Source organism: Prionailurus viverrinus, chromosome F2, assembly GCF_022837055.1.
Source record: "Prionailurus viverrinus isolate Anna chromosome F2, UM_Priviv_1.0, whole genome shotgun sequence".
NCBI lineage: Eukaryota > Metazoa > Chordata > Mammalia > Carnivora > Felidae > Prionailurus > Prionailurus viverrinus.
The window spans coordinates 10,479,580-10,494,628 of record NC_062578.1 but is presented as its reverse complement, the minus strand read 5'-3'; the positions used below and the strand labels follow the sequence as shown (position 1 = coordinate 10,494,628).

At 41.8% G+C, this 15,049-nt stretch overlaps 1 protein-coding gene across 5 annotated transcripts in view; it reads left to right on the top strand.

The window, feature by feature from the left end:
* Positions 1 to 15,049, top strand: part of TOX (thymocyte selection associated high mobility group box) — a 308,315-nt gene that overhangs the window by 278,484 nt on the left and 14,782 nt on the right. For all 5 annotated transcript variants that reach the window (XM_047842350.1, XM_047842354.1, XM_047842351.1 and 2 more), the window contains exon 6: positions 7,177 to 7,257. In XM_047842350.1, coding sequence (XP_047698306.1) covers positions 7,177 to 7,257 — 81 coding nt within the window. The remainder of the gene's footprint in view (positions 1 to 7,176; positions 7,258 to 15,049) is intronic.

Genomic DNA, 15,049 nt, shown 5'->3' with positions numbered 1-15,049 from the left:
TCATCCCCACCAACACCACTGAACAAACGTCACGTATCCGAGATCTCTCCATTTTCATCCTTTGGAAGATGGTGCTGGACCCGGAATGGAAGCAGAATTGCGTTTGCGATTCCTACCAGAGGTTTTAAATGCTAATGAATCGTAAGACAATGGAGAGCCCATTTCGGAAGCATGCTAAGTTGTTCAGAAGGCACCAGATGGAGAAAGGGAAATAAAGCAGAAGCGTTGCTGTGATGCTGGTCTTTGCTACTTATCTTCCACTGACTGGAACCTACAGAGAATGAAAAATAATAACTTAACAATATCACGCCCTGTATATTAGGCTCCTTGGAGTTTCAGCAGCCCTCAGCATCTTTTTTAGGAGGTCTCAGCTAAATTTCTTATCTGTCCCCGTGATTTCTGAATTCTCTGATTCCGGTCACCGCACTGTAAGATCTGGGTCCACAGTGACAATAGAGAACGAACCAAGCCCTACTAAATTAAGGAGTCTGTCCAGCGTTGAAGCAAGAGGGATTGGTCCGAGGAACGATAAAGGGTTCTCGGGTCCTTTTTAGCCACAGAAAGTCAGCTCTTAAGTGGAAGAGGAAAGTCACCTTAAATCAGAACCAGATGTAAATTACTAAATGAACCTCAAGTTCCTAATTGGAGACACAGGCGGGCTGTAATACATTTAGCAAATTACAAACAAAATGTTCTTGTTTACATTACATTAAATGGCTTTAAAGCTTCAGCCAGAGAGCTAAATAAACATGCTGTTATGCTAAAAATGGAGTGGAAGGCCTGTTCAGAGTTTGGTGTGTTCGGAGAAACCACAGCCCACCGTGCCCAGGGAGTATATTTTTGTAAACGTTGGTCCCGTCGTGCATGGAAGAGGAGAGTCGATTTACCTCCAGATCCAGAACCTAATGAGCAGATATCACTTGCAGGGAAACTGTTGGAATACTGTAACATATGCCTTCTTTCAGGATGCATAATTCATATCCAAGGATATTAGCCATAGCAGTTCAGCTCAATAGCAACACCTCATTATTTTATCCCTCAGTATTTATTCCTATGTTTGACGCCTCATGAAATTACTGTTAATGTGTTTATATAAGGGCAGATCTGACACAAGTGGCAAGAATGTAATTTCCTACTCATTCTTTCCTGCTGCCGTGTCCTCTTCCCCTGGTAGAAGCGGCAAGTGTAAATAGTTAATTTGCTTCAATTATGAGCCTGTCCTGCTAAATTAGAAGCAGCAGGGATATGAAGAGCCAGAATTATACTTATGAGGCAGCTGACAAATCCTCTGAGCCCATGGAATCAAATCATTTACTCCTCGTTGGTGCTCCAACACCCACTACATAAATGCTGCCGGGGTTTTCTCCCCCTTATCTTGCAGTAAAATTTGGATTTTGCGTCAACACCACTTAAGGTTAACTAAAATCCTGTGGCGCTGTAACATGCACACGTGTGTTTATCTCAGCCACTTCCTTATAAACGCTAATGCACTTGGCCTTTTTTTTTTCAACTAAGAGTACAAGATACGTGAAACAATCGTTCGTTTATAAACTGTAGAATATAAGAACATTTTAATTCGTGAGAATGTGACACTGAGCAATTAAAATTTTGAGATGAAATGATGAGCATGTTTTGCTTCTAAAATGCAGGGATAGGGGCGCCTGGGTGGCGCAGTCGGATGCGACTTCAGCCAGGTCACGATCTCGCAGTCCGTGAGTTCGAGCCCCGCGTCAGGCTCTGGGCTGATGGCTCAGAGCCTGGAGCCTGTTTCCGATTCTGTGTCTCCCTCTCTCTCTGCCCCTCCCCCGTTCATGCTCTGTCTCTCTCTGTCCCAAAAAAATAAATAAAAAACGTTTAAAAAATAAATAAATAAATAAATAAACAAAATGCAGGTATTTATATATGCAGGTATATATATGTGTGTGTGTGTGTGTGTGTGTGTGTGTATATATATACACACACACATATATATACACACACACACACACAACTGTCGGTACATAACGGGATTATTGCACGCAGGCATGAATGTACATAGTACAGATGTGGAAACATCCTTTGCTCATACACAGTGGAAGCGCAGCGCACTTGAAAGTTTCCACGGCACTGATGGAGAGAGAACTTGAGCAAAATACTCATTCGAGCTGGTTGTGCTTTATGTGTTATTGGTGAAAATACTTGAAGTGGTCGGGTGACATATCTGTATATCAAATCCTCTGTTTCCACTGATGTGCATTTCAGGGTAGAAGATGTAATTCGGTACTTTATCACGAGCACTCGTGCTTACACTCACAAAAGGAGAGATCAGGAACCAGAGGGTCTACACTCGGTCGCAAATGTTTCCTGGGCACATAGTAGATGTCCCAAGCAAGGCCCTGTGTGCTGGGGCTTCAGCTGTAGACAGTACAGTGGGGTGTCTGACTCATCGAGGGGAGTTCCCCGGCAGCTAGGAGGAGCCACTGAGGAAACAAAGGTGGATCTTTGATACTGGGTCAGTTTGGTTCACCTCATGGTTTTGCTAGATTTGTCGAAGGATATTGGGTAAAAGAACTATCCATTGCAGTCTGTGTTTTCTTATCTGTAGAATGAGAGTAATAATACCACTGCAACCTTCTTGTCAAAAGAATTGAAGACTCTAAATTTACAGACAGCCTGACCCACACACGAAATGCAGACAGTAGAGGCATGTTTTTAATGCCTTTTTTGATTCCGTAGCTTCTGTGCCTCGCGTCACAGCCGGCACGTAGTAGGCCCTCAACGAATCGTTAAGTGTAACTGAATGACATCCTGCTTGCCCCAACCATCCTCATTTGGTAAATCAACACGTATATTGTGGAGTCATTGTTTTCAGAAAAGAGCTTGCCTACCATTCTGTACACGTTGTTGTATAGACCATTTAGATGGATCAGATGGTCAGCCAAAGAATTGATAGTAAGACTTTTGTCACATTGTATGATGTTTTCGTTCCCTTGAATACTACTTTATAAATTTCTTTGAGTTCCGGAATGCTTAAGAAAACGCTGAGCAAGTGACACGTGATGGAAATTTAACCACATGTAAGTACTAAGTTCTATATAAAATACAGATGCACTTGCTCTGTCTTAAATAATAACAGTATTGAAAGAAGCTGAAAACGTTAATCTCTAAAGGATACAACAGGGAATTGTGATTAAATTACTATTTCTTATACACAACTGTACTTCTAAGCATTTTCTATAAATATGGACTGGTAGTGGGGACAAAAAAGAAAAATAACCCTACATTTGAAGTCAACCAAAAAGAAAAATGCCTTTAGGGTTTTTTTTTTTTTTTTGTAGTGTTTGAATAGAATACAGAATTGGAAGAATTATACATTTTTCTCTTATTATTACTGTAAAGGCTTGGTTGAAATAAACTATGACTATGGAGATTAACGAAGGGCCAGAGCAGAAAAGAAGGAAGGAAGAAGGAATTAAACGGTATTTAGATTTTCCTTTTTTTCTATGAGTTAGATGGATTGTTTGGGAAAGGAACAGAAAGTAAAAAAGGAAAATGACAGATTATACTAGACTTTTTTCCTATTTGAGTTTATCATTTTCACTGATACTGAACTGCTGATTTTAATTAGGGATTAACAGCCTATAAAAACATGTGTTGATGTTGGTATTTAGTGCATTTCAAAAATGAATCCGTGAATCACTAGATTATATGAACAGAGTTTGGGTTCTCCAGAAATGCTATTTGACGTCTATCTACGTATGCTTTAGATTAGCCATCGTTTATGTTTTAGTTTAACCACTAAGATGCAGTCCTTAGATAGGATATGGTAGCTCTCTTAGAATAACAAACCACAGCCTATAACTAAGTTAGGACAGGATGGATTCAAAAGTGTTTGGATGAGCTGGGGAAAATGATAAATGATGTATTATGATTTTTAAATCCTCATCTGGCCAACTTTGCACTTTATTTCAAACAGCTGTCGACCATTTGGAAGCCATTTTGTAGCTCACCCGAGTACTAATATTTACTGTGTGAACCACATATCTTTAAAATATTTGTCTTTCCCTGAGAGAAAGGGAGAGAGAAACTGTTTCTTTCCCAGACTTGACTTTGACATAAATCAGACCCATCTTCCTAGGTTAGATGGTTTGATCCCTGCAAGGCTTGTTCATTGCCAAGTGTAGTCAGCATCATCTTCGGCCTCTGCAAGTAGGAGACTTTCTGCATCCATGAATAGAGGATTTGAAACATTTTTGAGGAACTTTTTACTGGGGAGTTTTAAATAACTGTTCTAAAGTAAGAGTTTCCCACTTCACCTGCATGAGGAATTCTTACACAGTTTCATCATTCTCTCACACATCGAAGGCCTTTCTTCGGACGTATCCGTCAAATCTAGAATTCAGAAAGCATCCATGTGCAAGTTTAGAAGGTAGCATCAGTAAGACATACAGGTTATATAATAATGGAGCCATTAGGTAGTTCTCAAAGGTGAAGGTTCTAAATTACTGTCAGGGAAACCACGTCAGATTTTAATTTCACTCTGGGCCACTCCCCTTTAACCGCAACTACAGAAACAGACCTCTTGAAATGACCACCCTTTGAATCCTCCTTCTGAACATCTGCAGCTATGCAGGAAAGAGCAGACCGATCAATCCACGTAATATGACGTGATGAGTTTACTCTTTTCTAAAGTGCTATCTGGCCACTGTTGCGATGATCCCACATAGCCAATCATCAATAGGCAATAGGGAGCCATTTCTAGAAAACAGGGTGCTCTGCACGCTAGTCAGGTATCCTGTAACAACAGCGATCCCAGAGTGAAACCAGGGGGCACGTATGCAGCCCAAAACATACTGAGTTAGCCACCTTTCTCCATTGGTTGTTAATCAACAAATTTCAGGAAAGTTAACACTTTGTGTGAGGTTGACTCCCGGGAGCCCAGCAAAGGGTCGGCACTGGAGTAACACTTGCTGTTTCAGTAGAAACCAAATGCAAGAAAGATGATAGATGCTATAATCAGGCCTTCTGACAACACCATCGTATCTACTGATACTTAGAAAATGATGCTTCGGTCAACGCTATGGGCCAAAGGATGTTGTGTTCGCCTTTGGGAGTTCAGCGAATCCTCGTTAGCTGACTGGGGTCACTTGGAGTAGCGTGTTAATGAAAACATGATGGAAATGTTTTGGGTATACAAGTGGATATTACCATCGAAGACATATTTACTAAATATTTGCTTCAGAGTCCTGAATACCATCTCTGTCTATGTGGGGACAAAACCCTCTCAAAACAGCTTTAAGGTATTAACAGCAAATGTAAACAGTGTCAGTTGAAGATCACGAATTATAAATCATGTCTTGGAGCAGAGGTTGAAGGGAAAACTATAAACAGAAATCTGTCTCTCAAGAAAAAAATAAATCAATAAAAAGCAGGAGAGCTCTGTGTCTCTGACTGACGGTGGCTGAACCGAGATGTATAATATACACATACTGTACTACTCAATGGCATTTGTTGCATGCCGGCATTTATTTGCTTTGACGTGCGAATTTTCAAAAGAGAATCTGAATTTGAATTCCAATAATTAGCTTAGTGAATTCCCAATCCTCTTGTACTTGAACCAAGGAATGTATTGGCTTTTTACTAACAAACTTCTTTTGCGTTTCTTTGGTTTTGTATTTAGTAAAGATGGCACAAGGATTATATGATGATATTGTACGGATTCATAATTGCCTTATCATGATTGCCTTTTATTATACCAAAATACAGAAGTCGAGGCTGAAGACCTCCCAACTGAAAAACAATTAGCACCTTCATTTCATAGGGTCTTTTATAATTTGGTTGACAAAGTTAGTCATTTGTTCACCTTAAATGTTCTGCTTTAATTAATATATTCATGAGCAAATAATATTTCTCAGATCTTGAATTTCACAGTCAGGGACTGGGCTCAGCAAACCACCTTTGGCATTAGAAACCATAAATTGACCTCCGCTGCCAACATGGGCAGGTATTTCGTCTTTAGACATCATTTATATTTAACTACGCTGACTAATTCTAAAGCCACTTTTCAGTCCTGATCTGTGTCTGTTTTTGAGCTCGCCATTACAAAATATTAGCCAAGCCTCATTCCCCGCTGTGAAATTCAAGATGTGGGAAATTTAAAATAGTTGTATTGATGAAAATACATTTCCATTTACACAGTAAATGGTGAAAAATATTTTATTCTTTAAGGCTGATTGCAAAAGGTTGCCAAAAACAGATTCTAAAGCCTTGAAAGGATCAACTTAATGGTAGCCGACAACCATGCGTGTTCACTTTGCTAATCTTTCATTTTCGACTCTAATGACTCCTTTCTGTTTAACTTAGCGATGTGACCTTTAGCATACCAGCAAGTCATTTTTCAGTACTTTGGCTCAATTTGGGACGATTTTGCTTTTATTTTCAAGATGATTCCCTCTGAAAACTGAAAAGCTTCTGTAAAATGAAATGCATTTCAGAACATTTTTACCTTCTCACCGTGAGGGGTGCACAGATCCTTGTCATCCAGTGTCTTCGTTGGAAAGGGCAGGACCAGAGCAGGCTGCGCGGCATGGCATGGCGTGCCGTCCTCGGCCACTCGGGGTCCCCAGTCTACTCCCAAACGTGTCTTTGACTGCCGCAGCTGACTCCTGAGTCTTTGAAAATGGAACTTCAAGGCTCTAACTGTTAAAATAGTGATGAACCTGCAAACTTTGTAACTGTTCCTTTGATTTACTTTTTGAACAGAATCGGTCATCTTTGAAGTCCGTCCTTGTTTTTATATTTAGCATGGACCGTCTATACCAAGATTTTAATGCACTGTAGAATTATCTGCCCATTATACAAATATGAATGGCTTCTTTACTCGCTTGTGGTTTCCCTGGGAACCTTCATCAATAGCATCTTTCTAAGCCAACTACCTCCACTCTCAAAGTAACCCAGATAAATCCTTTCATACGCTTAATGTAAATGGAAAATTTTACTCTTAATCTTCTGCTTATCTAGCCTATTGCCATACTTCTTAGAAATCTGCTCCAGTAAGAAAACATAATCTTTGGGGAGACATATACGATTATGTAATTGTGTGTATGTGTGTGCGTGCAATTATCATTCTGCATTGTAGTTCTCTGGAAACAAAAGCAGATGCACTTTCTAATTTAAGACTCTTTGTTGTTGTTACAGGTCTATAAAAAGAAAACCGAGGCTGCTAAGAAGGAGTACCTGAAGCAACTAGCAGCCTACAGAGCCAGCCTCGTATCCAAGGTAACACGCGATTGTGCGGTACTGTGATGGAGTGTGGCCATCTGACTGCAGCCTATGATGGTCATTTAAAAGCATAAAAGATCACTTTAGCATTTCGGCGCTATCGTCTTTGTGGAAAAAGAAAAAGTAAATCCTCAGCAAAGCTATCTGTGGGGGAAATATTTGTTCATACCTGAAGGAAGACCAGAGTGGCATCCTCTGGGACTTTTGTGAAATCTTGGCCACTTGCTGACCATTGGCTCTGTGCGTTAGTCACAGCACAGTCTTTCTTTTTTTTTAGCGCAGTCTTTTTTTTTTTTAAGTTTATTTATTTCCTTTGAGAGAGGGAGGGAGTGCGAGCTGGGGACGGGCAGAGAGAGGGAGAGGGAGAATCCCAAGCAGGCTCCGCGCTGTCAGCACAGAGCCCGATGTGGGGCCGGAACCCACGAATCGTGAGATCATGACCTGAGTGGAAACCAAGAGTCAGACGCTTAACCGACTGAGCCACCCAGGCGCCCCACAGCACACTCTTAATCCTGAGCCAACTTTGTATTTCTCCACATCCCCCCCTGAAATTGCCCTCTCCCCCACACCCCATCCCATTGGCCTTAGCTGAGGAGATGCCAACTGACTTAAATTCTAGCCTCATTACAGTATCATTAGGCTGTTAGCTTGCTAAAGAAATACATAAATGAACCACAGCATTTCATTTGAAAATGAAAATGCCACTTAAAAAAATGTATGCCTCAGAATATCTTAAATACTGGTCCTTTCTGTTACAAATACTCAAGGATTGAGTCTCTTTGGTCTCCGATTATCAAAGATGTGTTTTGTCTCATAGACTTCTCAGGCAGGTCACCTCAGAGAGACGGGACTGAATCTGTAAGCACTGGACAGGATGTCATAGCAAGTCCAAATTTGACTCTTACTTGGCGCAGTGTGGCTTGGGGCTCCGGCCTTCCTTCCATTCACCTACAAAAACTCTCTTTCATCCACAAGTATCCACCCCCTTCCCACAACTCTAAAGCAATTGTATAAATTAGTTTTTCATCAGGGAAAATATCTACTGAATACACTGATGCAGAAAACAAAAGAGAATGCAAAAAACAAATGCGTAAGAAATTTCATTCCACTCTTGTTCTAAGGCAACTCTGTTTTTCACATTCTAAAGGTATGACATTGTGGGAAAGCTCAACTATTTTGGGGGGGGGTGCTTGTTTTTTGCTTTTTGGGTTTTTTTTAAATATAATTTATTGTCAAATTGGCTTCCATACAACACCCAGTGCTCATCCCAACAAGTGCCCTCCTCAATGCCCATCACCCATTTTCCCCTCTCCCCCACCCCCATCAACCCTCAATACAACCCTCAATGTATTTAAGAGTCTCTTATGGTTTGGCTCCCTCCCTCTCTGTAACTTTTTTTCCCCCTTCTCCTCCCCCCTGGTCTTCTGGTAAGTTTCTCAGGATCCACATAGGAGTGAAAACATATGGTATCTGTCTTTCTCTGACTGACTTATTTCACTTAGCATAATACCCTCCAGTTCCATCCACATTGCTGCAAATGGCCAGATTTCATTCTTTCTCGTTGCCAAGTAGTATTCCGTTGTGTATATAACCACATCTTCTTTATCCATTCATCAGCTGATGAATGTGGCTCTTCCATAATGTGGCTCTTGTTGAAACTGCTGCTATAAACACTGGGGTACAAGTGCCCCTATGCATCAGCACTCCCGGATCCCTTGGGTAAATTCCTACCAGTGCTATTGCTGAGTCATAGGTAGATCTATTTTTAATTGTTTGAGGAACGTCCACACTGTTTTCCAGAGCGGCTGCACCAGTTTGCATTCCCACCAACAGTGCAAGAGGGTTCCCGTGTCTCCACATCCTCGCCAGCATCTCTGGTCTCCTGATTTGTTCATTTTAGCCACTCTGACTGGCGTGAGGTGATATCTCAGTGTGGTTTTGATTTGTACTTCCCTGACGAGGAGTGACGTTGAGCATCATTTCATGTGTCTGTTGGCCATCTGGATGTCTTCTTTGGAAAAGTGAACTATTTGTTATTTAACCTTAAAATTTCCAGCTCTCCTGTACTCTCTCACTATGGATCTCATACTTCCTAGTTTATCTCACTCCTTTTGAAGATATTTATATTTTCTGCTGATTCCATCTCCCACTTCTGTATATTTATAGATTCACAGAATGTGCGTGAAATTATAGCCAAAAAATGAGGTACAAAATATTAGATCCAATAGCAAAAAAAGAGAAGTTACAAATTAGTGGATCCATCCAGCCATTGGATGAAATAGTCATGTTGATATTATTTAGATTAATATGCCCCACACATAAGAGGAACTTTGAAAAAAATGAATTCTCCTTATTTCACCTAAGTTAAGTTTCTTTTTGAGGATGTTAAATAGAATTCTAGTCAGAGCATCTTACATAGGAGAAAATCAATACATAAAGTCTCAATCCCAATACAAAGCGCTCTGGTTAATGTTATGCAGATTGCCAGAATGCCATAATACTGAGTAAGCCTTTACTTTCAAAACAAGTGTCCTCAGATTTGCTCATCACTGCAACTTTTCCTACTGTTCATTCTCAGAGCTGCAACCCTCAGTATACGGCAATTTATATAAACGCTGCGAATTGCCATTTCTACATTTAAAAAACCAAGCACTTTTTTTACAGCTTACTGTGACGTTTTTGTGTCTGTGTGTGTGTGTGTTTTCTCTTTGGCGGTAGGAATTTTGCTGGAACGGTTGAATGTCTGTTTATGTACCACTATCTATTGTGTGTATACAAATCGCAGGAAAATTACAAATACCCTCTCCAGGTTAGAAGGAATGGCTCTCTGATGTTACACGTGAGTGGATATTTGCAATGTAACCGTGCAGGCGCGTACGGGAAATTTACCAACCTACCTTCCCATTGTACACAGACACGTAAAAAACCATTTCTTTTCCATTTTAAGTGGTGACAAGGAAAAATAATAGCCATTCGTATGCACAGGTACACTTTTTCAGTGTTACAATTTTTTTACATATTATAAATGATTTCCCTATTCTGAAAGATCTAAAGGTACAATCATAAAAGGCTACATGATAATAATAGTCACAATTCCAAGTAACCACAGTGCACCAGCCGAGCTCTGTTTGTCCCCATTCCCTCATTCATGTATTCATTCGGCAAATTTCCCTGGGCATGTGGTCAGGGCCGAGCACCGTGCCAGGCTCCGAGGGCGCAGTGGAGAGTAGGCAGATATATCCCCTGAACTTAAGAAGCTTTTACCTTTTGTCCGGGAGACCAATAGCGAAAATGTAAACTAGTGAATGACCAAGATCTTGGAGAATCTAAGCATTCGGAAGGAAATAAAGGAAGGGACTGGATAGGGTGGTCTACAAAGCCCTCTTTGAAGAGGGAACCTTGCAGAGCTAAAGGAAGACCAGGGACTTGCAAGACAGAGAGAGCGTGAGGGAAAGCCCACCAGGCCTCAGGACAGCAAGCCCAAAGCCTCCCGGGACAGAAATGTCTCTTTGAATTGAAGTCAGAGGTCAGCGTGGCTGGAGCTGAATGAAGAGAGGAAGCACGGTTTGAGGTGAAGCCAGGAAGACAGACAGGGGCTGAATCACGGAGACCTTGCAGAACACTGAAAGGAGCTAGATTTTATTCTCAGTACGGAAGGAAGCCACCGAAGGGGCGTCCGTAGAGGACGGGCAATCAGATTTAGAGTTTTAAAACATCACTTCATGCGGACGCATTCTCTCAACCCCCATACCTTATCCCTCAAAGGATGCTCAACCGTAAACATTTCACTAAAGAGGAAAAGTATCACGTAGGCAACAAGTTGCCCAAGCCCAGAGTTGACCTTTACCGTCCTCAGTCCCTGCTCTGGGCCCAGCAGTATATGCTTGACCTGCTCCCTTAAACCACCTCCTTCCCCACGAGTCATGGCACAGCGTTGACCTCCTCACTTCTAACGTCATTGTTGTCAAGGACGAACTACATCAACCACAGCATCGTGTTTATTGTCTATGTTCTCGTGGGCAAGTTTTATTAACCCCTCCCTAGCTACGCATTTTGGTTCGTGTTCTCACTGCAACACACTCACTTCACCAGATAGGGTTTCGCTCCCCTCGACCAATAGCTCTTGCCCTTGCTACTTTGCAGCCAAAGTCAAAGGCCCAGCCAGGGCCGCACAAGACCTGCTCCACGTCAGGCACAAGCCTTGGTGCTGAGAGCACAAAGATGAACACAGATCAAAGTGAAATGTGTCCCCGTACTTGAAAAGCTTGAAGACTGTATTCTAAAGTTAGCTGCTTCTTATGGAACATAATCAAAAATAGAAACAGCCAGTTAACACTGGCTCCACCTATGAAAACGGAGTCCTAGGATGCGCAACGTTCCTCCCAATTACTATGTTCCAGCTTAAATATACTATATACCTTCCAATCCGGCATATTAATTATCATGACTCTGGGCCTGAATAAAACTGACATCTACCAAAAATAAAAACACTCAGTCATAGTAAATAAATATTCTAGCCTTCATACTTCAGAACGATAACACGGACACGTCGTCAGCAAGATACGGAATCTTTTCCAATCATAACACAAATACAAAAGGCGTCTTGCTGTCGAGTCGCTTCTGTGTGTCACATATGAGGCCAGGCATTTTCCAGGTGTTCCTACTCATCCTTCTCCTAACAACCTACAAGATAATATTTAGCCCATTTTCTAGATGGTCTCTAGGCAGAGAGATTAAATGATCCGCCCACAGAGACGAGAGGCTGGCAGGGGCAGACCGTCCTCAATGGCTTCGCCGTCTCGTTCGAAGGCTTCTAGGCTTTTTCTATCCTGAGTGATTGTCAAATATTTGTGCCTCTACAACTACAACCTCTTGTCATCCCCCAAGAAAACTGTATGCCAGCTCTTACGTAGTAGACAGCTGAGAGTAAAGCTGCAATGACTTAACTGAGGTGCGGTGGTGGTACAAGGTTTAAAAGGCTGCCAACTCCCACCCCTCCACCCCCTAACCCGCACCCCAGGGACTGGCCAGAGACCCTCAGGGGAATCTAGGGCCCACAGAGTGTTTGGGAAGCTTCGCTCCATATCAGGCTTTTCCAGCTGTCCCTGCACCTGCTTCACCTGGTCCCATGGACCGGTGGCGGACCCAGCCGGGGGCGACTCTGCCGCGCAAGAACCCTGGGATCAAAGGCGTGAACGGGAGCACAGAGTGTTGCAAAAACGACACCGGTCAGACCCTGGAATAACTTATGCCATTTGGGGCTCTATAATTTGAAGGAGGGGAACCTGAAGACATTTCAGACGAAAAAGTCATAAACGTGACTGGAAGGTAAAGGGGCAGAAGGCAGTAGCTGAGAAGAGAGCATTGGAAATTCCTAAGCCTGAGAAACAAAGACGCAGGCCTGTCCAAGCCCAGGACGGGCATCAGACCCAGGACTCTGATTACCTGTGCCCCCGTTTTCTGTGACTCTAGAACGGGAAGCAGACAGCGTTTCAGACTGGAGGAATTCGATCTGAGCAAGGCCTTACTAAACTCTTGAACGGGCTGGGCACATAATTTCTTTTAAAGGCACGAAGCAAAGGTTTATAAATGAGGATGGGAGAAGAGCTCTAAGGCATGGGGCATCGCGGAAGATCTATTCGGGGTTCTTTAAAGTGCCTCCAGCCTCACACGGAGAGAGAGGGCGGTCCTCAGAGGGCAGCAAAGTCCACAAGGCCTGGGCGCAAGCAGGTGTGGGTTCAGATTCCAGGCTTCCCACTTCTGACTTCAGATCTTCATGCACGTTGCTCGTCTACTTCTCAATTTACTCACCTGCTAAGCGGAGAAGACAGACAGCAGGACCTACATCACAGGGCTTCCCTGTTTATCTAGAAACACTGTATAAATGCCATGATTCAGGAGCCTGAACACAAGAAGCGCTGAATAAATACCAGCCATTCATTATTATTATTATTATTATTATTATTGTCAATTTTATTTTCCATGTATTGGTAGGTGTGCAGAGTTTGTGTGTGATAGAAAATTCAGCTGCATCAGATTTTCAGTTTGTCTGCAAGGCTGCTTTGACATAAAGGAATTTTAATTTTTTTTGAGAGAGAGAGAGAGAAAGGCAGAGTGCGCGTGGGGGAGGGCAGAGAGAAAGGGAGACACAGAATGTGACATAGGCTCCAGGCTCTGAGCTGTCAGCACAGAGCCTGACGCGGGCCTTGAACTCATAAGCTGTGAGATTATGACCCGAGCTGAAGTCGGACGCTTAGCTGGCTGAGTCGCCCAGGCGCCCGTACATAAGGGAATTTTAAAAGTGACCTTAAAATAAGAAAAATTTGCTTCATGGAGACATCCTTTTATAAATACAAGAAATGATGGAGATATTTTAAAAGCCCATCTACCCAGCTTTCCTAATTGAAATGGTCTTTATGAGCTGTTAGTCAGGGGAGACTAATAGTTTGACGACCAATAATATATACGATTATGAAGGCTAGAGCTCCCTGGTTTGAACATGCCATTTAAGGCCATTTTGAGTTGGGCCATTAAGTAAAGCTTAAGGGTATATAGATTTTCCATAGACTTGGGAATTCCTAGACCTGGGTCTAAATTATTATGTTGAAAATAATGTCTAACTTTAAAGCAATGGAACTAGTTTCATTTTACCACCTAGACCAGAATTTATATTCCCAAAATGAGTGTTGCATTCAAAGTAGTCACTTTGGGAGGCTACAAACTTCTTTTATTATTGCTCCCAGAATTCAAAAGATTTTTGAAACTGGTCTTTGAGAACTGCAGTCAAGAAAAGTGTATGAGCCACGTTAGAAAATCAATCTTGTTACATTGTTTTCACACCTCATTCTTTTCCCCAAACATCACCCAGATCTAACCCACAGACGTGGCTTCGAGTGACGATTAGCTGTTTCCAAAAATCAAATTCCCCATCAAAAGACAAAGAGTTGTCTGAGGATATGTAAAACAGGGTCCCACTGGCTCTGAAGAGAATTCCAGTAGTGAAATTCCCAAATATTCCAAGTAAGAGCAGCATTGTTTGGGATATGCATACAGCTTCTTAGAAATGCCAGCCTGGGAGGAGACAACATTTGAATGAATGGGTTCTCTGGTATGTTAAATAACAGTAATCTGAGTCATGACTTTAAGGCCACACATCAGATAGGAGATTTCGTTTCTACCTTGTACAGCGGACAATGGAAGCTTTTTATAAAAATATAGAGTGGAGGACAACATTGAATCAAATTAGGACAGTTCTCTGTTGCCATGACCAATAATAGTAAAGAAGCCACAACACTCAGTTCAACAGAAGGATAATAAATTCACAAGGAATGATTTCTTTTGTTTGAAATAACTTCTAGAGTTCATGCCATGGAGAGCTATTGAGACAAACGCTGGGTCTGAATTTGACAATGGGATGGATTATTTTATGACTGTTAACATAAAATTTGCAGCTCTGTAAGCCCAGATCGTGATTTAAAGATAATAAAATCTCATGCTTCAGGGTGTAAGTTAATCACCTGCAAGGACCAGGAAGAATTTTCCTTACAAAAGTAACAATGCACAATTGAGTGCATGCATAAATCCTGTTTAATTTCCAGTGCATCAAGTGTTGGTCAGTGCTGAAAACAAGAATCAAATTAGATGGGCTATTAATCTGATTTGGTTCAACAACTCCTATATTGTTGCTTCCACTGAGTTTTATGTCTTGTGTTTATACTTTGCTATTTTAAATAACAATTGCTTTGTCAGTTTCTCGTTTCTATAACACTTATCATCCCAGAGTGGGGGC